We start from the raw sequence: 22,545 nt of genomic DNA, 5'->3' as shown, positions 1-22,545 counted from the left end.
ATGTTATAATTTTATAATAGAAATATCTATAACTTTTAATAAAAAAATTATAATATAAAATGAATAAAATAATAGTTATAAATTAGTTTTAATTTTATTAAGCATTATAATCAGTAAAAATACTCTTAATATTTTATAGTCATGTTTTAGATAATAAAAATAAAAAAGTTAAGCAATAAATATAAACTATACATAAAAGAATAGCAAGAAACAAATCTAATCACTAATGATATGGGTGACGGATAAGTTAAAGTTAGTGTTTACGTATAAATCCTTATTATGTACGTGACAGAGTAATACGAAGAAGACACGAGACACGAGGGAAGAGTGTTCGAGTGTGAGTTGCTGCATTCAGCGTCATCGTCATCACAATGATTCATGGGATTTCGTTGCGCACAAAAATTTGGGGCTTTCTGGAAATTCCATTAGGGTTTTAACCGGCGCGTATTGTCTCTGCGTTCTTCTCACCGTTCAATTTCTCGTTTTGCTGCGGAATTATTAAAGTGAAAAAAAATCAAACCTGGGGAGTGAAGGTTCAGGGTTCGATCCTCGCTCCTTGTGCTGTTGCCTCCTTCGCTTTTGGCGCTCCCTCATGGCCGATAACATGGAAATCGATTCGCCCTCCGATTGCCAACCCCTCAAACCTCGCGATCGAGTCGTTCGGGTAACGCCTTTTCTACGATTCACCTCGTTTTTTTACTATTGTAGAAATTCATACTCTTGTTGGCCTGGTCACTGTTTGATTCTCCTTGCATTTGACTAAAGAATTGTTTGGATTGGCTTAGCTGTTTTGAACTATTTCTGGGTTTTGGATTGGATGATTTTTTTGGTTAATGGATACAGACTGTTGAATTGGGTGTTTGATATGTGGTTTTGGCTCGGTTTGCAGAGGCTTGCCCAATTTGGTGTTCCTGAGGAGCAGCTCGACCAACCTGGTTTGATTGCTTTTGTTAAGGATAAGAGGGCTTTGATACCTGAGCTGGTGTCTGTTATATTGCCTACTGATGCAGAAGTGGCTGATGCCTTTCAAGCATCTAGATTGACTTCTAAAAAGATGTCGGGTGTGATCATGAAAAAGAGGTTTCATGAGAGCATGGTGTGGTTGCAGTGGTTGATGTTTGAGGGTGACCCCGGTGGTGCTCTGAGAAGGCTTTCCGAGATGTCTGTTGGGCAGAGGGGTGTCTGTGGGGCTGTTTGGGGCCACAACGATATAGCTTACAGGTGTAGGACTTGTGAGCACGACCCAACATGTGCTATCTGTGTTCCATGTTTTGAGAAAGGGGATCACAAGGGTCATGATTATTGTGTTATATACACGGGTGGTGGTTGCTGTGATTGTGGGGATGTGACTGCATGGAAGCGTGAGGGGTTCTGTTCATTGCACCAGGGTGCTGAACAGATACAACCGCTTCCGAAGGAATTCGCAAGCTCTGTTGATCCTGTTCTCGGTTCTCTTTTCAATTGTTGGAGAGTTAAGCTAACATTGGCGAGTGAATATACTGAAAGAAAGCAGCCAGCAAATGAGCTAACCTATGCTGTGGTTGATATGCTTCTAGAATTTTGCAAGCACAGTGAGAGTTTGCTCAGTTTTGTTGCTAGATTGTTGCTTTCTTCTGATGGTTTAATTAGCATGCTGGTGAGAGCTGAGAGGTTCTTAACTGAGGTTGTTGTAAAGAAACTCCATGAGCTACTGCTGAAATTGTTGGGAGAACAAAGTTTTAAGTATGATTTTGCTAAAGTTTTTCTCGCTTACTATCCAAGTGTCATAAATGAGGCCACAAAAGACTCCAGTGACTTTCCTCTTAAGAAGTACCCACTACTACCAATTTTCTCTGTGCAGATACTTACAGTGCCCACCCTTACCCCACGCCTTTTGAAGGAAACCAATCTACTAACCATGCTATTGGGATGCGTTGAAAATATTTTCGTTTCTTGCTCTGATGATGGACGCTTACAGGTAATGAGTTGTTACAATTTTGTAGTTATGATGTCAAGATGTGCCAGGATAAAGAATGTCTGTCTGGTTTTCATCCTTCTGTAAAATTTGAAGTTGTTCTGGTATTGAAGTTGGTTAAGAATTTTATGTTAATGAATGTGTGTATACTTCTCAAGATTATTATGTTTCTAGTCTTCTTTCGTGACATTTCATTAAAGAAATATAGGATATTTTTGTAGGTATCCAGGTGGGCTAATATATTTGAGACAACAATACGTACTGTTGAAGATATTCGATTTGTTATGAGCCATGTGGTAGTGCCAAAATATGTAACCAATGACCAGCAAGATATCTCGAGAACATGGATGAGACTTCTGTCCTTTGTACAAGGGATGAATCCTCAAAAGAGAGAATCGGGTCAACATATAGAAGAAGAAAATGAGAATGTCCACTACCCTTTTATTTTAGGGCATTCTATTGCCAATATTCACTCTGTATTGGTGGATGGGGCATTTTCTGATGCTAGCAAGGGGGAAATAGATGATGAAACTGCTTGGAACTCTAAAATTAATGATTCAGATGATGGGGATAATGTAAGGCATGCAAAGGTAGGGAGGAGATCTGAGGAAAGCTCTGCATGTAATGTTACGAGCCGGAGTAGTGTCTTTGCTGCTCCAAAGCTTTGTGAGATAAAAACTGATGCATCTTCAAATCTGCCTCTTCCACGTGCTGTCACTGGGTTGATATGTGAGTGTTTAAGGGCTATTGAGAATTGGTTGAGAGTTGAGAATATTCATGCTGTGCCTCCTAATTTATTATCTCCAAACAGTGGTAGTGCCTGCGATAGCAATTTTTCAGCATTTAAGAGAACAATATCTAAGTTTGGAAGGGGTAAATATGCGTTTGGTAGGCTTGCCAGCACAAGTGAAGATCATGGTAAGCAATGTTCTGAAAATAGTGAAATGGATTCGGAAAATACCTGTACTCGTTCTAGTTCTGATGATAATGCCATGGAAGAAGATATTCTCGTGGAATCAGATGGTCCACGTTTTCTATCATTACCCGATTGGCCACAAATAGTCTATGATGTGAGTTCACAAGATATATCTGTGCACATTCCGTTACATAGATTGCTTTCCATGCTGTTACAAAAGGCAATGAAAAAATATTTCTGTCAATCAGAAGTCTCAGACGTGACTCATGCTTCTCCTTCTAATTCATTGTCAACTAGTTACAATGACTTCTTTGAGCAAGCTTTACGAGGAAGCCATCCATTTGGTTTCTCTGCCAATATAATGGAGCATCCATTGCGGATTAGGGTCTTTTGTGCTGAAGTCCATGCTGGAATGTGGCGTAAAAATGGAGATGCTGCTTTGCTATCATGTGAATTGTATCGATCAGTACGCTGGTAAGTCCATCTTGTATTATTATATACTTTATGAGGGTTGAAACTCATTCATTTCATTATACTATATTGTTTTGTTATTTCGACAAGCAACAGGTCTGAACAAGGTCTGGAGCTTGATCTATTTCTTCTTCAGTGTTGTGCTGCACTTGCTCCAGAAGATCTCTTTGTCAGTAGAATTCTGGAGCGCTTTGGGCTGTCAAACTACTTAATTCTAAATCTTGAACGATCTAGCGAGTATGTAGTCTCTTGCAACAAAGAAAACTTATCATGCATGTTTGTTATTTTGAAATCCTTAAATTTGCAGTAGTATTGGAAGTTAATGGTATGCAAGTTCATAAACAATATAATGTTTTTCTGGATTGACCCCCTTTTTTGTTATGGCCCTCTGTAACTTTAGTTAGTAGTCCTTTGTTGTTTTGCAGCCCTTTTATGCTAGCTCTGAATGTAAAAATGCTCTCATGAATTTAGTTGCCCTTGTATGGGATGCCTTTCTTTACTACATCTATCTTGTTGAACTCATCTAAATTACCATCATTTTATAAATGTCGGTCTCTCTTCCAAGGATACCCCTTTCACAAAGGATTTCTCCTTTCAGAAAGCATTTCTCCTTTTACAAAAGATTTCTCCATTTACAAAGAGCTAATGATTAATATACAAACAAACAACTCTGCCTCTATTCTATCCTTCTTCACATATTTACATCTTACTAACTACTCAATTCCTAACTAATTAACTAGCCCATTAATATTAAAATGGTCCTAATATACCCTTGTTAAGAAGAGGACTTTAAGTCGGTTTTGTGGGGTTGAATTAGATTTATAGTTCACTTCTTAACATGGTATCTGAGTCATGGGTTTAAGCTTATTCTAGTGAGATTTGTTGTTTGTTGGATCTATTGTTCCATCTGCTATCGGGCTGCTAACAAACCAACCATTGCTGTCTTGTCTCACACTCAAGATGTATATACCTCAACATGAGGGATATGTTGGAAGTTCCACATCCACTAGAGATAAGGCCAATTTAGAGCATATAAATAGGTGTAAACCTCATCGTATAAGCTGATTTTAAGCTGATTTTATAGAGTTGAATTAGGCTCAAAGTTCATTTCTTAACAATCCTAATAATACACTTGTCTTAAAATTCAGCGCCTCAAGCTTGGAATTGTGGAAGCTGGATCCCATTGCTCATCTTCATTTACTCTCCTATAAGCATTGCAATGCATTCTTGCTATAGAAATTGGAACCCACTGGGATTTTTGTGCTTCTCTGAGACCGTCATTTAAAGTTGTTTACTTAGGAAACTTGTAAACTTGTAGTTGTTATTTCCGGATAGCATAGCAAAGTGACAAGACCCCAAAAATGGGATAGAAAATAATTAATAATATAAATGTATGTATGTATAATAGAAAAATAATCTAAATTTCATTCACTAATCATCATTAATTAGAACTCATAGTTCTTAAAACAGATATATTGTAGAAGGCCAAGGAAACAAAGTGCTCCTTTAACCCTCGAAAAATAAAGCCTCGAGTAACTAAAGACATTAAAAGTGCAAATAGACAAATGCAACATCGTAATATTTATATTAATAAGAATGTTCAACATCTTAAAGATCCAAATCATCGTGTCTTCCTCATCCATTAGAATTGTACCCTTCAATGTCTTCACTTGGTTCACTATCATTCTCTTCTACTATTTATGCTCCTTTTTCTACTACTCCGACTATTACCATGACAAAACTTAGTTGGAATAACTACTTATCTCAGTCTCTGTGTTTGTTGAGTTGTGGTTTCTTGGTTAGGTTTACCATGAGCATTTGGAGAAGGAAGTTAGCGCTATTCCAAATGAAGATAAAACCTAGTGGCAGAAATTGGATTTCTAATCATGTGTTGTTATATGGTAGTTAGTTGAATACGATGTCTTAGAAATACTCAAATGCTTTAAGACTCGCATGTTCTTTCTAGAAAAAGGCACTTGAAAGTTTTGCTAATGACACCGAACATGTCTTTGATGTGACTTACAGTAGCCTCTCCCACACAAAACAATCATGATATGTTTGCTAATGACATTGAACGTCTCTTTGATGTGACTTAGAGTAGCCTCTCCCACACAAAACAATCATGATATGTTTGCTAATGACATTGAACGTCTCTTTGATGTGACTTAGAGTAGCCTCTCCCACACAGAACAATCATGATATGGTCGTACATAGTAAAGCAACGAGCTCCCATGTATCATTGCTTGCAAGTGCCCTACATTTCATCAATCATGGTTTGTCGCCAATTATGATGGTCAAGTGCCTCATGTATTTGTAGGAACAATGGTGACTGAAGAAGTCTATCTTTCTCTCAAAACAACACTCACACAAACAAAATACTGGACAAAAACAGTATATTATTCTGACGAACAAGAATAAATTGTACAACACCCAATTCTCAAAGGAGCACTCTCCCTCCACAGGAACAACTTCTTGTCAACACAACTATTATCAAAAAGCTCTCCTCACACAAGACCTCCCTGCCTTCTTATAAAGGCCCTCCAACCAACTAACCAACTAACAATTAATTCCTAAACTGTTTCCTTCTCTCCTGCACCCATTATATCCTATCACATTATATCCTATCATATTATATCCTATCATATTATATCCTATCAGTGACAGATAAAAGAAAAAAATAAAATATAATGGAGACAAATGATGATAACTCGAAAAATTATAAATAGGATATGAAATATGAATAGATCGAATACCTTTCTTAAGAGCAACGGGCCAATTTGAAGTGGAGTCATGTGAAGGGGTTAATGGAGAAGGATCCGTGCATGTGAAGTTTTTGGAGGAACTGAGCTTGGAACTAACAGATTTTTCATCACATTCAAATTCAAGTATCTTTAATAGCAAGCTTTGGCAAGTGTGGTGGTGCACACCCTCCACACATTTTCCACCACTCAATTGTAATGCAATTCATATACATTGGGATTTATGCTAATTATCAAATAATAATTCAAATTAAGTGAGTTTTCCCATTTACTAGGAGCCATTTTAGTTCTTGCTTTTATTGCTGCAGGAATGTCAAACCCATATCCTGTCCTCTTATGCAATAACAACTGAGTGTGAACGTTGTCTACAGACATTGTTGTCCTTCTTATCTTTGGAATTTTATGTATTCAAATTTTATTTGAGCAAATTAGGTGAGTTGAGTAACAGAATCAAATGGCTACATGTACAATCACAACCAACTCTACAAATTGCTTCTCATTTTATTGTTCAAAATAGTGAATGGCCAACCCTCTTAAAAGCTTTAGTTGTTAGTTGGATACTCATTATAAATACAATACTCCCCTTAATTCCAAAGCCTTTCCAAGGTTTGAAGTATTGACAATTCACAAACCCACTTGACTGTGTTAAAATTTAATTTTAATTATGAAGAATGAGAAAAAAAAAGATGATCGTGTCTATATATATATTACACACACACACATATACATACATATATATATATATATATATATATATATATATGTATGTGTGTATGTATATATACATACACACATACATACATATATATACATATGTATGTGTGTATGTACACACATACATATGTATATATATGTATGTATGTGTGTATGTATACATACACACATACATACATATATATACATATGTATGTGTGTACATACACACATACATATGTATATATATGTATGTATGTGTGTATGTATATATACATACACACATACATACATACATATATATATATATATATATATATATATATTTATATATATGAATATATACAAACATGCATACATCTTCATTAAATCAAATAGTTTTGGGCACATATTTGATTATTTCTATTCCTTTTAATATCTTCATTTATTGTTTATTTTTTTCGCATGAGAATATTTGACTCTCAATTTCAAGTGTTCAATTCTTTAAACCCTTAAAATGTTTTCTTTTTACATTAGATCCTTGAAAATAACAGTTTCTTTTGCTATGGTTTTATTTTTTGTAAAAAAATTATTTAATTAATGTTTGAAATAGCAAGGGAGCGGTTATATGTATACATGTTACCTATTGGGGATAGACATGAAACAAAAATTTCATATCCTTTTGGTATGGCAATGGGATAGTCAAACCTGCACTTATCGCATCCCATTGCCATTCCTAATAAGCTATAATTGTTTTTATCCGAGTTTGATTAGGATCAAATGATGGTAATCTTAAGAACCGGAATTATTGATGATTGTGTTTTAGTTGTATCCTCCTTGCTATTGTCATGCACCACTCGTCACATGTTTTCTCATCAATAGTTTGATCTTTATACATAATTGGTAATATGTTGAAACTGTCAAACAATGATGAGTGTCCATCTCACCTGAATATGTTTCTTACCTGTTGTAAACTTTTATGTTCTTTTTGGAAACAGGGACATTTGCTGATTTATGCTTCATTCTTAGCATTTTTTCCCCTTTTTCCATGCTTTTGGATGATTTACTTCTTTAGCTTGTTTAATGAGTGTTTTGTTATTTTCAGACATGAACCTGTTTTAGTACAGGAAATGCTTACTCTTATTATTCAGATAATAAAGGAACGACGCTTTTGTGGGCTAACTACTGCTGAAAGTTTGAAAAGAGAACTAATTTATAAGTTGTCCATTGGTGATGCCACACATAGTCAATTGGTGAAGTCTCTTCCCCGTGATCTCTCCAAGTTTGAACAACTTCAAGACATCTTAGATGCAGTAGCTGTGTATTCGAATCCATCTGGATTTAATCAGGTTTGCTTAACTTTTGTAAAAATATTATCACTTTTATTAGCCTGATTGTACTGATATTTTTATTTGTTATATTAGGGTATGTACTCATTGCGATGGACATTTTGGAAAGAATTGGATTTGTATCATCTACGCTGGAATTCAAAGGATTTACAAGTTGCTGAAGAAAGATACTTGCGCTTTTGCAATGTCTCTGCACTGACCACCCAATTGCCCCAGTGGACCAAAATTCATCCTCCCCTGAAGGGGATAGCTAGAATAGCCACTTGCAAAGTTATTCTACATATCATCCGGGCAGCAATATTTTATGCTGTTTCCACTTTTAAATCATCTGATTCTCGTGCTCCTGATAGTGTTCTTCTACCTGCACTACATTTACTTTCACTATCATTAGATATCTGTTTTCAGCAAAAGGAATCTAGTGAGGATACATGCCATGATGTGGCACAGCTTCCTATAATAGCCTTGTCTGGAGAATTCATTCAGACTTCTTTTGGTGAACAAAGCTTGTTGACACTTCTTGTTTTATTGATGGAAATGCATAGGAGGGAGAATGTAGACAACTTTGTAGAAGCAGGTGGTTGTAGTCTATTTACTCTAATTGAAAGCTTACTGAAGAAATTTGCTGAGATTGACAACGGATGCATGACCAAGTTACAAAAACTTGCCCCTGAAGTTGTCTGTCATATTTCTGAATGTTTTCCAAGTAGAGACTCAAGTATCTCATCATTGGCTTCTGAAAGTGAGAAACGCAAGGCAAAAGCTCGAGATAGGCAGGCTGCAATAATGGTAGGCTATTGTGTTATTCTATTTTAATACATGAATTTAAAGGATGCTAAAATCAGTGAGTATTACCTTAGCTGATGTATTCTTATGTTTATACATATACATATATGAAAAAGGCGAGAACAAGTGCATTCAAAGGAAAAAGGCTACAACCTATGACCCTTAACCCTTAAACTAGATACAGCAAAAAGCAGCTTTAATTAGGTTGTATAAAAAATAACGAACTATTTTAACACTTCCTGAAGTTGGAGTGTATAAATTGTATGCATCAAACTTGGAACATGTAAATTGAATTCTAGGTCCTCTTAAAAGACTTGGTTAAAATGTCCAAAGCTGGTCATTAGAGCTGATAAATCTGGTACTAGTTTCTTAGACAACAACTCCCCCTAACAAAATGACAATTTTTCTTTGTATTTGGTTTTCTCATGAAGCACTTGATTGGAGACAATGTTAAGAGGTTCCTGATTATTACAGCACAACTTCATGTGCTTAACTTCACAACATTTCAAGTCTTTTAAGGAGTTGTTGAATCCACACAAGTTCAAAAGTGGCCAAAGCCACAAATCTATATTCAGCTTCTGACTGGAGTAGGTAACATGACGTTTCTAGCTCTTTCAAGAGAATATTCCCTCTAATGAAAATACAATATCATGTGGTGAAAATACAATTTCAAAGGTAGATCAACTGCCACAAATCCTTTGAGCATTTTTACTTTCCAACAACTGCCATATCCTTTGACCATTTTTTCTCTATGGCAGTTGTGCTCTCCAAGTAATTTTTACTCAATAGAAGCAGACATACCCTCCAATATTAGTTGCAACCTTGAGTCATGATACATATAGTCCAGCCAGCATTAGTTACAACCTTGACTCATGATTCACACACTCCAGCTTGAGGGGAAGTGTTAAAGATATCATTTGTCATTATTTACTTTATTAGCTCCAACATCCAGTTGGCTGACATGATTCTCCCAACTGGTCTTGTGTTAATGACATTTGTAACAAGCTTGTATCATATCATACATATTCTCCAGCTTGGGATGGAGTGTTAGAGATATAATTTGATTGCATTAAATGGGGAGATATGATGTTATTTGATAGGGAAATATCTTACCATAATTTTAATATGAGTACTCGTGTGTGTACAAAACACAAAATTCATTATATTCCTTCTTGGTTTCTCTCTTCTCAACATGGTACTAGAACGATACCATCCTTCATGACTTTTATTAGTAATCCTTTCAACAAGGTCCATGGGACTATGAATGGGCTTGTAATTTTTCAAACTTGTCTCCAGAATGTCAAGAGCATATTTTTATGTGAAATTAGAACACCTCCCCTTGACTGAGTCACTTCAATAACAAGAAAGCATTTCAACAGTCAAGGTCTCTGCATGATCTATCTCACTTTATTTTAATCCAATAATCTGCGTAGTTTTACTAAATTTACCATACCATACTCTGGGTGATTACTTCAGTCTATAGAGAGACTGCCATAATTTACAAACTAGACCATATGATACACATATGTTTCAGTCTGAGGGAGAGTGTTAAAAGTATGATTTGATTACATGAAAGCAAATATTTCATATTTAATTATTGATTTCGTTTCTTGTTGTATCTGTTTTTCATTATAAATATGAATTCACATGTGCATGCAATGCAATTACAAACAATCCTTTCTATAGAACTCAACATGCTTTGGTATACATTCTCATCTAGACATGTTGATCTGTTCTATTGCGCCGATTTGTCTGTCTTCACCCTTTGGTCATGTTTTCCTTGCTTGTAATGCAGGAAAAGATGAGAGTCCAACAGACTAAATTTTTGGCCAGCATTGATACCACTACCAATGATGGTTCTCAACTTGGTCATGAAGGGGATTTGGAGAGTGAGCAAGATTCTGAAGAATCTGATACTAAACAAGTTGTTTGCTCCCTTTGTCATGACCACAATTCTGAACTTCCCATCTCATTTTTGGTACTTCTTCAGGTACGTCTGGTAGTCATACCAACTATAGGCTTGATCAAGCATAGGTTGCAGTCTGTTGCATTGCCTTTTTTAAAACTTTATTTATGCTTATTTTATAACCTGGCCTAATTGATGTATTTTTGGTGTATAAGAAATCTAGGCTTGTGAGCTCTGTTAACAGGGGTCCCCCATCATGGGAAAAGCTTTGCCAATCAGACAAAGAACACACACCTGTTATCAACACCAATGAGACTAATACATCTACAATGAACTGGAATACAGTTAGTTCACGAACAACTTCATCTTCCCACTTAAATCAATTGGTACAGATTGCTGCAGAAGAAGTATCTTCTTCCGGGAAACCTGGGGAAGTTCTTACTTTTCTGCAATATGTCAAGAATAAGTACCCAGCACTGGTAAATTTTCAGCTCCCAGACACATATGATGAAAAAGAAAAGGCACCATATTCTTTTGAGACTTTAGAGCAGTGTATGTACCTCTCAATTTATGATGAAATGCGTCTTCCATTATCTTCGAATTTGATGAATATGGATGACAGAGCTTCCACTGCTGGGGAGAATTCAAATATTATAATAGAAACTGGATCTGTGTTGATTGGGAAATATACAGCTGATCTTGTGCTAGAGATGTCAGAAATTTCTTCTATGTCTGAAATTACTTCTAATGAGTCCGCTTCTGTGGAATCTACGTCACAGCATCCAACATATGATGAATTTGGCCCTATAGATTGTGATGGTGTTCATCTTTCTTCTTGTGGGCATGCAGTACATCAAGGGTGCCTTGATCGATATTTATCTTCATTGAGAGAAAGGTATGTTTCTTTTAGACGTATTAGCATAGCTTATTAGGTTTGTCCTGTGTCCTTTTGACTGTAAAGAATATAACGTAAAGCCATTCATGTGTCTCCATTCCTGATGTTACCTACAAATGTCCAGTCCTTTAAATATCATGGTTTAAGTATCTATTCCTTGGGCATGAGGTTGTGTTAAGATGCCCCATGCTGTTAAAGAATATGTTCTCCTTATTCTAGGCTTGAGTTGACACCCCCACCAAGCTATCTTTGACGGTTGAGTAAGATTTAATTCATTTCTAACTTTATATCAGAGCCTTGATGACCCATTGGTCTTGACTCTTGAATTGATCGTTTCCTCCTAGATTCTTCCATTAAAGATGTTTAATTTCAATACAGGGTATGGGCCTGGGCATTAATCCACACATCAAGGCCAAACGTTTTTCACCTGATGGAGCACTTTAGAAATATGATATCTAAAGCCTAGAAAGAAGCAACCTTAAAATGTATACCTTTGAAGCCACTATCCTCCACTGTTTTTTACTTTCCAACTGTGTTTCAACTCTGGTATACAGGCCAACTTGTGATCTCCAGATTACAACACAAAAATCTTAAATTTTCACTGCACCAGTATTTCAGTCTCATGGTTGGGTTGTAGAAGCGGAACAAGAAATGGGGAGAAGCAAGTTAGTGGTCATGTTTGGAAATTTGGCTTGTTTGCCTAAACTTCTGTACTTGCCCACCAACTTCCTATTCTATCCGAGTTTGATTGCAGAGTTCTATTTGTAGTTGACACATTTTTTATAGGTGGATAATGGTATTGGTTTGTTACCATATAGAACTAAAAGGATTTTGGGGATTGAAACAGCTATAACAAGCTTTTGGAGTGTTGTGTGATGCCGTTGGACCATATTTTGATAATTTGTTTAACTGAATAGAAGCCAAGTTTATGTAGAAATCTGTTCTTTGTGCTATACTTCGGTACATAATGCATGGAGCATCTACCCACTTGGTGTAGAGCTCGTGTTTCTTTGAGTGGTTTCCCTTTTTGTCATGTTAATGGATTAGGAACCCTATGTGTTAATTAATACCTTCGTGTATTTTCTCATATGTATTTTATTATTTTATGGAGGATCAATTGTTTTCAAATCCTCCATTGGGTGGTATGCTCTGTTATGTCACTGGAAGTTCTTGCCTCGGGGCCTTGGAATGAATAGAGCCTTCCTTCACCAGAAATTTTATGTACCAACTTACCAAAAATGTTTGAGAATTTAAGTCCAGTCATTATTTTTCATTATTCGTACAGATGATTGAGTTCTTCAGTCAAATCAAAGCTGATGAACTTAAATGTTGCACACATATATAGGCAGTACAGAAAAGGTTACAAAGTAATGAGTCAATAGTCGTTTTTTATTGTTTTGCTACGGAGTAATTATTGTTTTTGTGACCAAACAGATCTGTTAGAAGAATCGTTTTTGAGGGAGGACATATTGTTGACCCAGATCAGGTTTAAGTCTTCTTAAATACTGATTTTCATTTTGTTATGACGCCTCTACAATCTTTTCACTCTGCATTTTGAAATGTTCATTCTTTTTTCAAGGGAGAGTTTCTCTGCCCTGTTTGCCGCAGACTTGCAAATTGTGTCTTGCCAACTTTACCTGGAGAATTAAAGAAGCCTTTGAAGCAATCTATCATCTTGAGTACTGGTTCAATAAATACTGCTCCCTCCTTAGCTGAATCAAGTGAATTGACTTATTCACTTCGCCTGCAGTCTGGCTTAAAGCTTCTGCAATCTGCTGCCAGTGCAGTTGGGAAACTTAAATTCTTAAATTCTATTCCTTTGCATCACATTGACAGAACCAGAACAAATCTTGAAAATTTCCTAAGGGTACTTTCAAAAATGTATTCCCCTTGCAAAGAAGAAAAGTTATCAAGATTTTCAAGAATAAACCACTCAATGTTGATGTGGGACACTCTTAAGTACTCTTTGACATCTATGGAAATTGCTGCACGATGTGGAAAGACTTCTTTTACTCCAAACTATGCTCTTAGTGCCTTGTATGAAGAACTTAAATCTTCAAGTGGCTTTATATTATCCCTGATGTTTAAACTTGTTCAAAATACACGAAGTAAGAATTCTCTTCACGTTTTGCAAAGATTTAAAGGTGTTCAACTCTTTGCAGAATCAATTTGTGCTGGGGTTTCTCCAAGTTATGGAAATAGTGACAATTCTGGGATAGGTATGATTCTTGTTCTCAGTCCTAGTTTGTTTGCTTCAAGCACAAAATGACATACTATTAGTGTATTTAATTTTATACTACTTTTCAATATGGAACTGGAAGAATACAACTTCATGTTTTGCTGTTCTTACATTTAACAGGATTACTTTTTTATAAATTTATTAGTTGATTAAGAGATTTTTTTGTAATTTGAAATTTGTTAGGCTTTAAAGTTCTCCACTAGTGTGAACATTAAAAGGCTCTTAGCTTAATTACTTATTACATGAATTTATAGAATTGTATCTTAAAACTTAAAATTGATAATAGGTATTGTATCTACTAGAACCGGGGGCTTATTTTTCATTTAAGCTTCTAATTTAGTTACTTAATGCTAATGATAGTTATGATCCATCTATTTTTGTGCATTATATGCAATCTACACTGTAGAAATTTGCTTAAAAATATTCTTCTGATTCTTTTTTGGTTCTACAGTAAGGTATTTGCGGGCAAAATTAAATGGAGTGGTTTTGTTTTGCTCTCCTTGGTTCATTTTTTTATTAAAAAGAATGCTCCACTCTTGTTCCATTCCATTCTTACATGCCTACACATAACTGTATTTATATATTACTAATGTTATCATTTCATATCTACTATATCCACAGGTGACATGTTAAGTATCTTGAAGCATATTGAAATGGATCTGTCTAACACTGACAGCTTTTGGAGGCAAGCTTCAGATCCTGTACTTGCCCATGACCCTTTCTCAACATTGATGTGGGTTCTCTTTTGTCTACCACAGCCATTTTTGTCTTGTGAAGAATCCTTGTTGTCCCTAGTTCATGTTTTCTATACAGTATCTGTAACCCAGGTTGGTCACACTGCTTCCAACTTAATTAAATGTGTTCTCTTTCGGAGTGGCTATTTCTTAAACAATTTCTTTTGGATGCAGGCTATAATTATTTATCATGAGAAATCTAAGCATAAATCATCAAGGGATTCAGATCTTTCAGGTTGTCTGATTACTGACATATATAAAGTTATGAACGAGTCTGCAAATGCCTCACAGTACATTGTATCAAATTATTTTGATCCCAGTGTTGATATTAAAGATGCTATTCGGAGGTTTACTTTTCCATATTTGCGAAGATGTGCATTGTTGTGGAAGATACTCTATTCTTTTATTCCACCACCATTTTGTGATGAGGAAAATATATTGGATAGACCGTGGAGTGTCCCACAAGACACAATGGGCAATGCCAATATTGAGATGTTTGAGGTCACTAAAATTCATGAACTCGAGAACATGTTCAAAATTCCCTCTCTTGATGTGGTTCTCAAGGATGAACTTTCAAGAACTACAGTCTCTAATTGGTGTCGTCATTTTTGCAAGGAATTTGAATCTGGTAGAATTCAACAAAATATGCACGTAACACCTGCTGTTCCATTTAAGTTGATGAGATTGCCCAATATTTATCAGGATCTTTTGCAGAGGTACTTATAATTATTATGTTGTGTTATGTAGGGTATCATATTGCTATTTCATTTACTCTTACAGCATCTATACAAGCAGGTGTTTCAGACAGCGGTGCCTTGCATGCAAATCTGTTCTTGAAGACCCTGCATTGTGCCTACTATGTGGTAGATTGTGCTCTCCAAGTTGGAAATCATGCTGCAGGTTCATTTCATTCCAGTTTCTTCATTTATTGAACTCTTTATGGCAGGAAATGTATTTTGAGCACTTAATGTTTCGTCTCTATATTTTAATTTTCTACATTGGTTCAGATTCAACCAAACTACTTTCTCAAGCTTATTGTTGGCTGGAATGTCATTAACTCGGGCCTCTAACATAACTTTCTATATATAAAAGTGTATTTTCTATTTTTTCCACCTGTGCAGATTTGTTCCTGTCACCATTTCATCTCAGACTTGAAGTTTTCTTTTATATTTTTATGATGTTATCTTGTACTTTTCTATAATATTCTCTCTATTACATTTTACAAACCTGGTAAAGATTTTGAGTTAGGAAACTATGGTCTGTATCATTAGTTTTGATATTTCAAATCAATGACAAGCCACAAAAAAAATTATATTTGATCATCATAGGAGTGAGTTCTATTTATCAATGAAGGTTTTATTTTTTTTATTTTGGGAGTTGCTGACTACTTATGGAATACAAAATTACGTGTTCATGGTGAAATAATGTTCAGAGGTATTGGAAGTTGATGGCATTTTTAATTTGGTTTTGTTAGGATGATTCTTTTTCTTGGTGTCTTGATGAAGAGGATCGAGTCTTTCTCCTGTAGTAGTTATATCTAGTCTGTACTATTGACTGGTTTGCAAGGATTATAAAAGCAATTTATTGGAGACCCTAGTCACCGATATTACATATATGATAATAGAACAACTAGGTGAAACAAACCTATCACAAAAGCCAGAGATCTACATCTTGTAGAGCCATCTAGCAACCCATCTGCTTCCTCTTCTCTCGTTAGAATAATTGAAAAGACGTCTCCTTAAGCTCATATCATTAAGGTGATCATTGCAAAAGAGAAAACACAATATACAATAACACAAAAGCAAGGGTAATATAGTGATAAAAACAGAAAAAAAATAATAAAATGAAATTCCATAATATATCAGACATCATACATGACTCATCATTCTCTAAATGAGCATGGATGATCATTAGAATGTCAAGATAACTCTCATATCGACTTCTTACATTTTAAACTAACAAAAGTTGAAACCACCCATAAGAATTTCTTCCTTGGAATTTCCTTTTCATACTTTTCTCCATATACATATCTTTCATATGAACATAGTAAACAAAGCACATAAAATTCACCAAAACAACTTTCAAAGTACTAGAAACAACTCATAAAAGATCCCAATACAACCTAAAACAAACCCTACAAAGACCTGAAAGTAGTGCCCAACGCTAGCACTGGAGTGCTCAGCACCATGGCCCCTGGAATTGGGTGCTTAGCGCCAGAAAACGGGCACTCAACGCTGGAGCCCCTGGAATCAGGCGCACAGGGGGCACTCGAGCCCCATGACAACAAAAACACACTTTGAAACTGGCCTTTGATGCACTTGAAACTTGTTCTAATGATCAAATAGATTCCATACGCCCTAGAATTGATGTAAAATCACATTTAGAATTAAAACAAATTACCCTTTTTATCATTAGACCCGAACTTAGGTGCATGAAGTCCATTTGACAACTCCAAAAGTACCTAAACTCAAAACAATACTTTCTAACTCAAATTTCTGCAAACAGTGTCTTAACAAGTCATAAATGACTCAACAACAGATCCATTTGACAACTCCAAAAATACCTAAACTCAAAACAATACTTTCTAACTCAAATTTCTGCAAACAGTGTCTTAACAAGTCATAAATGACTCAACAACAGATCCTAACACCTCAAAATCATTACAGCCTCATTACTTTAGATTTCACTACTTAGAACCCTGAACCATGAACCAAAACGTGACAAAAAACAATTTATGAACCAAGTATCAGTTCCAACTCAAATTTGGCCTAACTCAACACCTCAACAAGTCTTAAATGACTTAAGATCTGACCCTAAACCACTGGTTTGCCTTTCTATCCATTTTCTCAAAAACTCAACTGCCAAAACCTCTAAAATTGAACTTAAGACCTTCTAAAGCCACCCTTATTGACTAACACTTATTTCTATCTTAGATTTTTACTAACTCTAAGTTCTAACAAGTTTCAATTGACATGAAACACGACCTAAAATACCAGATATAACTATCCAACCTTTATCTCTCAAACTTACCTATCAAACCTCCACTTTTAACTACAAAACTCATAACTTTGATAGCTCAATCCACCTGTACCTTTCGGTCAATTCAAAACATGAACACAATTTCATAACATACCATTTATCATCACAATAACATCAAAATCACATCTCATCAAAAATCAATTCATCAACTAATCAAATATACCCATTTAAATTGAACTAACTCTAGCATACATAAAAAAAGGATAATTAAATCAATTTATCATACATGTAAGCACTAAACATACACAACAAACTTAATTTAAAAATGAACAACTAGCTTTCCTTACTTGATAGAAACTCCAACTAGCTCTAGAGAACTCTATTCTGTACTCTCAGCTTAAAGAGGCCATAGAACACCTACAAACAACGAAAACATGATCAGGATATACCATTAGAATCACTGATCAGTAGAGAACCTAAGGGTAGATGCGATAGAGAGAAACCTCACATGCATTGAAGAATGTAAAACCAGAGAAAGAGTAGAAAACTGACTTACTCTATTTGAGAAACTGATTGGGTAGACTTGAAGATCTCACCGCGAGGATCACACATACGGTCTCTGATCTTCAAAAAGATTAATAGGGTGTAAGATCCCTTAGAGAGAAGGGAGAGAACTCAAAAAAGTGGTTTCTAGAGAGATGATGTGTTTTAAACTAATGAAACTTGTTTATAATGAAACTATTTATATTAAAACCATTTAATATTAAAATATTTGAGTCTCACTATTTTAATCCACTACCATTTCTAAAATACCATTTTCTAGATCTTCACTATGTATACATGTTACATGATAATAATGGTCAAATTAGGGGAATTAACTGGTCCATAAATTTTCGCATGACCTTGGTTCTATTTTTCTCGTGCATTTGCTTATTTATTTAAATTTAAAGGATTTTTTTTTTTATCTTAAGGGAAAGTGGATGCCAAACTCATGCAGTAACCTGTGGAGCTGGTACTGGAGTGTTTCTGTTGATTCGGGTATCATGTTCTTTCTTGAAGTTGATTGAGTTTTGAGTAACTTGTCTGCTTCCGTTGTCATTCTTTTTTGCTTTTCATCTTGCCCTCTGAATCTTCTTTTATAGCTGTCTTGACACATCTCTTCCTTGCTTTTTATTAAGTAGTTATTGTTCTTGGATACTGAATATATAATGAGTTGTATTTGTACTGGCAGAGAACAACAATCCTACTACAGAGATCTGCACGTCAAGCACCCTGGCCTTCTCTTTATTTAGATGCTTTTGGTGAGGAGGTAAGTTTACCTTTTGACAAATTTACTGACATACAGAACAATATTATTTTTCCTCTGCAACTAAGAAGCTCAGAGAACCTAGAAAGTTATATAATTGTTAAGAAGTCCCACACTTGAAATGCATATGCCTCGGTATGAGAGGTGTGTTGGAAGTCTTACATCGACTAGAGATAAAGTCAAATCACAATATATGCTTGAGTGCAAACCTTACTTATACAAGTCGGTTTAATAGAGTTGAGTTAAGTTTAAAGTTTATTTTTTAACACTAATTATTTAGAAAACAGTTAAAGAAATACTTAGCTAGTTATAAGAGTAAGGTTAGGCTCTTGGCTCAAATAGTGAAAAGGTGATAAGAACGGGAGCTCAGTCTGAAATTTTGCTTTAGGGAATTGGGCTGTAGATCAGTTAGAGGAAAGGGAATCCCAAAGGAGAAACCCTTGGGTGGATAATTTGCTCCCTTTTTTTCTGTTTGAATTTCTTTCACCAATAATACTTTCATTAGAGTTTATACTAGAAACTCTCAATACACACACACACACATATATTCCTTCAAGATGTTTAAATTGAAGTCGAACCCAGCCAGGGGTCATTAGCATAATGTCAGAAAGAGAAGGAAATGGGTGGTGAAAATTATAAACCTCATATTTTGGTGTCAGGATTTTTTGATATTCTTGTCTTGGAATTCTGTTTAAGCTGTCAGGATTTTGGCACTTGATATGTAACTGAACCTAAGAAGTTCAAATTTACCGTTTTTACATTTCTTCAAATTTCTCCATTTCCATGTTCTTTGCTTTAGGATTATGAAATGTCACGAGGCAAGCCACTTTACCTGAAAGAGGAACGCTATGCTGCTTTGACGTATATGGTATGGAAATATTCTGTCTTTATTCTTTATCTTTCTTTCCATTTTCTTTATCAATTAACATTTTAAGCAATGGTTTTTATCTGCATAGGTTGCTTCTCATGGTCTGGACCGGAGTTCCAAGGTTCTGGGTCAGACCACCATTGGTTCCTTTTTCCTGGTTTAGTTCAATTCCACACGTTTACTTATAGTGCTAAGGTCTGATGTTTGAATTTGCAGTTCAAAATCCTCATTTTTCCTCATTTGCTGTCTGCTAAATCTGTTGGTGGTGTGACCTTGTGCATGCAGATCTTTTTACTGGACCTGTGGAGGATGGAAATTGGTTCTAGATATGCTAATTTATCATGTCATACACTCCTGACTAATCAGAAGATCACTACTCCATGCTGTGTCTTCTTTTAGAAATATACAGCCCATTAAGGTGTGCGTGTTATAATTGAAATTTGTTTGTAGCAATTTCAATGTCATCTTTGCCATGGAAGGATGTTCTTGGATAATTGGATGGCCTCTTTATATTCACAAATATTCGTAGCTGCCTCAAATGATTAAGAAAATGTTGAGATTTTCTTATTTGGATAAAGGTTAATAGTTGTTGGGCTGAGACTACTTGTTTATTACACCAATTAATTCAAAATCATTATGGTTTATAGGAAGAAGGAATGCCATCCAGTGATCCATATATCCCTAGAAATTCATTGATAGATTAGTTAGAAGTCTGTTAGTGAAGGAGTTAACTTAGTTGAGGGTGCTGAGATGGTAGAAAAAATATAGACATATTGACTATAATTAAGAGGGGACGTTGAGTGATCTAGTCATTTGTGACAAGGATAGACTCAAGAGGGGTGAAGGGAGAATCCGGGTCTTTCAAATGTCCAGTTACAATTTATTTTCGTATTTTCCCTAGCATAAAGCTGCTACTATATTAACATAGCAATTACGATTTAGAGTTCATCATTAAAAAATTCGTTTTAACCTCGACCCCGTTTCCTCCAAACAATCCAAAACTAAAGAAAAAGAACCTAATCACAGACTACATATATAATAGTCTCTGTTAGGCCTGTTACAACAATGGGAGGTTATAACTACCTCCTTATTTATTTCTCCTAGTACTCTACCACTGAACCTATCAAATTCTCTGGACAATGACCTGTAGATTAAAGGAGTGCGGGTTATCAGTTGTATTTTTTGGCCCTATATTAATTTTTTATTGTACACTTTTTACTTGGCACCGAAGTAAAGTAGTTTACAAATTTCATGAGTTAATACTTACAAGGCTATTTCTTTTCACATGTCAGTAGATTGACACAGTTGCTGGGTAAAGATTTAAAACTTGGCTCCTGTCGGGGGATCTACCTGCTGGTCATGGCTGTACAGATTTGTCGGTGCTAACATAGCTGCAACTTTTCTTCTGTTCCATGCTTACCATAAAGTACGTTTTCCATGAAGTTGGTGCTCTGGTGTACATATGTCATCATATTTGTGAGAGGAGCAATTGTTTCAAGGTATACTTCGTGGAATTATGAGCTTATCCTTACTCATCAGTGGTTTAGAATGTCTAAGGACAATTTATTGGTTCTGTATCTATTCTTCTCCATCTCGTAAGTTTGGATGTTTGGTCGGGCCTTCCCCTCTACGCAGGTCGGGGAAACAACACAATTGCCAATTTATGGGCATATTGTATACAGGGTATATATACTCCGAATTTTACTGTCTATGTTTCCTGTTTAGTATATTTGAAGAACAATGCTAAATAATAGACTGATTGTAAAATTTGGGTTGTTTTTCATTTTCAAGACTCGGTTGTGATGATAGTATCGTATTTTGGTGAATTAAATAAACTAGAGAATTGATTGGATTGGATTGGAGTGTAAGACTAGATAAGTATATACACTATCTAGCTATTGCTGAAATGCCATTTGAGTTATCCTAGGGAAGTGGGTGGATGTTGTGAAGGAAAGCGATTTTCAATTTGAGCTTTTTCTAGGTATGTAAAACAAATAGGGCTGATAATTAGGGCTGTACTGTGTTCAAATGTTCTTGTCAATTTTCATATCTGCATTACTTATACAGTCCAGGCTCATTTGCTGAAAGAAATTTTCAAAATTGTTTTCAGAATCAGATGAAAAAGCAGACTGAAACAGTTTAAAAGGAAATTCTGAAATATGACGAGTGTTTTTATTTACTGCGTTTAGGTATCATAAGTTGATACAATTCCAAAAGTGGAAGTCGAAGGAATTGAGAGTAAGAATTTCCCTTGATTCGGCAGCGTGAGAACCTGAAATAACAGAAAACATAAAATCCTGAAGAGAATTTCATATCACATTGTATCATTTTATCAGTACAAAATCCTTGAATATAATGTGTTTTCATTTGTCTGAAGCTTTGTCTTCAGCTCAGCATTATTTTGTGTTACACAATACTCCTTCCCCTGAAAGCAACCTTGCCTCAAGGTTGAACTGAGAAAAGTTTTATTTATTTTCCGTAAGATCCCCAAGGTTAGCAGCTGAAGAATCTAAATAATTCAATTGAATTAATGCTTGGGGAATTAGCTGCAATGGTCAAAATGATAATGCGGAAGTCTAAACTTGCAATGGGACAACTAAGGGCCCAATTTTGTGGTGATCGAGGTGATAACATGTAGGGTGTTACTCCCTCCATCACCATATTTTCTCCCTCCACCTCTCCAATTTTATTACATATTTTTTGAATTACAAAAG

The 22,545-nt window shown here is 35.5% G+C and overlaps 1 protein-coding gene across 3 annotated transcripts; it reads left to right on the top strand.

Moving 5' to 3' along the window:
* Positions 1-289: 289 nt before the first annotated feature.
* Positions 290-21,683, top strand: PRT6 (proteolysis 6). 3 transcript variants are annotated; one of them, XM_047324701.2, is made up of 19 exons: positions 290-664; positions 890-1,957; positions 2,176-3,344; positions 3,438-3,578; positions 7,878-8,121; positions 8,197-8,907; positions 10,700-10,894; positions 11,026-11,705; positions 13,140-13,191; positions 13,285-13,924; positions 14,566-14,771; positions 14,853-15,394; positions 15,474-15,578; positions 18,629-18,695; positions 18,889-18,966; positions 19,763-19,831; positions 19,920-20,026; positions 20,117-20,249; positions 21,124-21,683. In XM_047324701.2, the coding sequence occupies exons 1-17, from the start codon at positions 593-595 to the stop codon at positions 19,992-19,994; spliced, it is 6,114 nt and encodes a 2,037-aa protein (XP_047180657.1). In that variant the 5' UTR covers positions 290-592; the 3' UTR covers positions 19,995-20,026; positions 20,117-20,249; positions 21,124-21,683. The 3 variants fall into 3 exon arrangements, with proteins under 3 accessions (XP_047180657.1, XP_047180656.1, XP_047180655.1); XM_047324700.2 differs by having other exon boundaries at positions 3,432-3,578; positions 21,127-21,683; XM_047324699.2 differs by having other exon boundaries at positions 3,432-3,578.
* Positions 21,684-22,545: the final 862 nt, after the last annotated feature.

This window comes from Vigna umbellata, chromosome 5, assembly GCF_029865625.1.
Source record: "Vigna umbellata cultivar VRB3 chromosome 5, Vumbellata_1.0, whole genome shotgun sequence".
Lineage (NCBI taxonomy): Eukaryota > Viridiplantae > Streptophyta > Magnoliopsida > Fabales > Fabaceae > Vigna > Vigna umbellata.
This window is presented reverse-complemented; position numbering and strand designations above follow the sequence as displayed.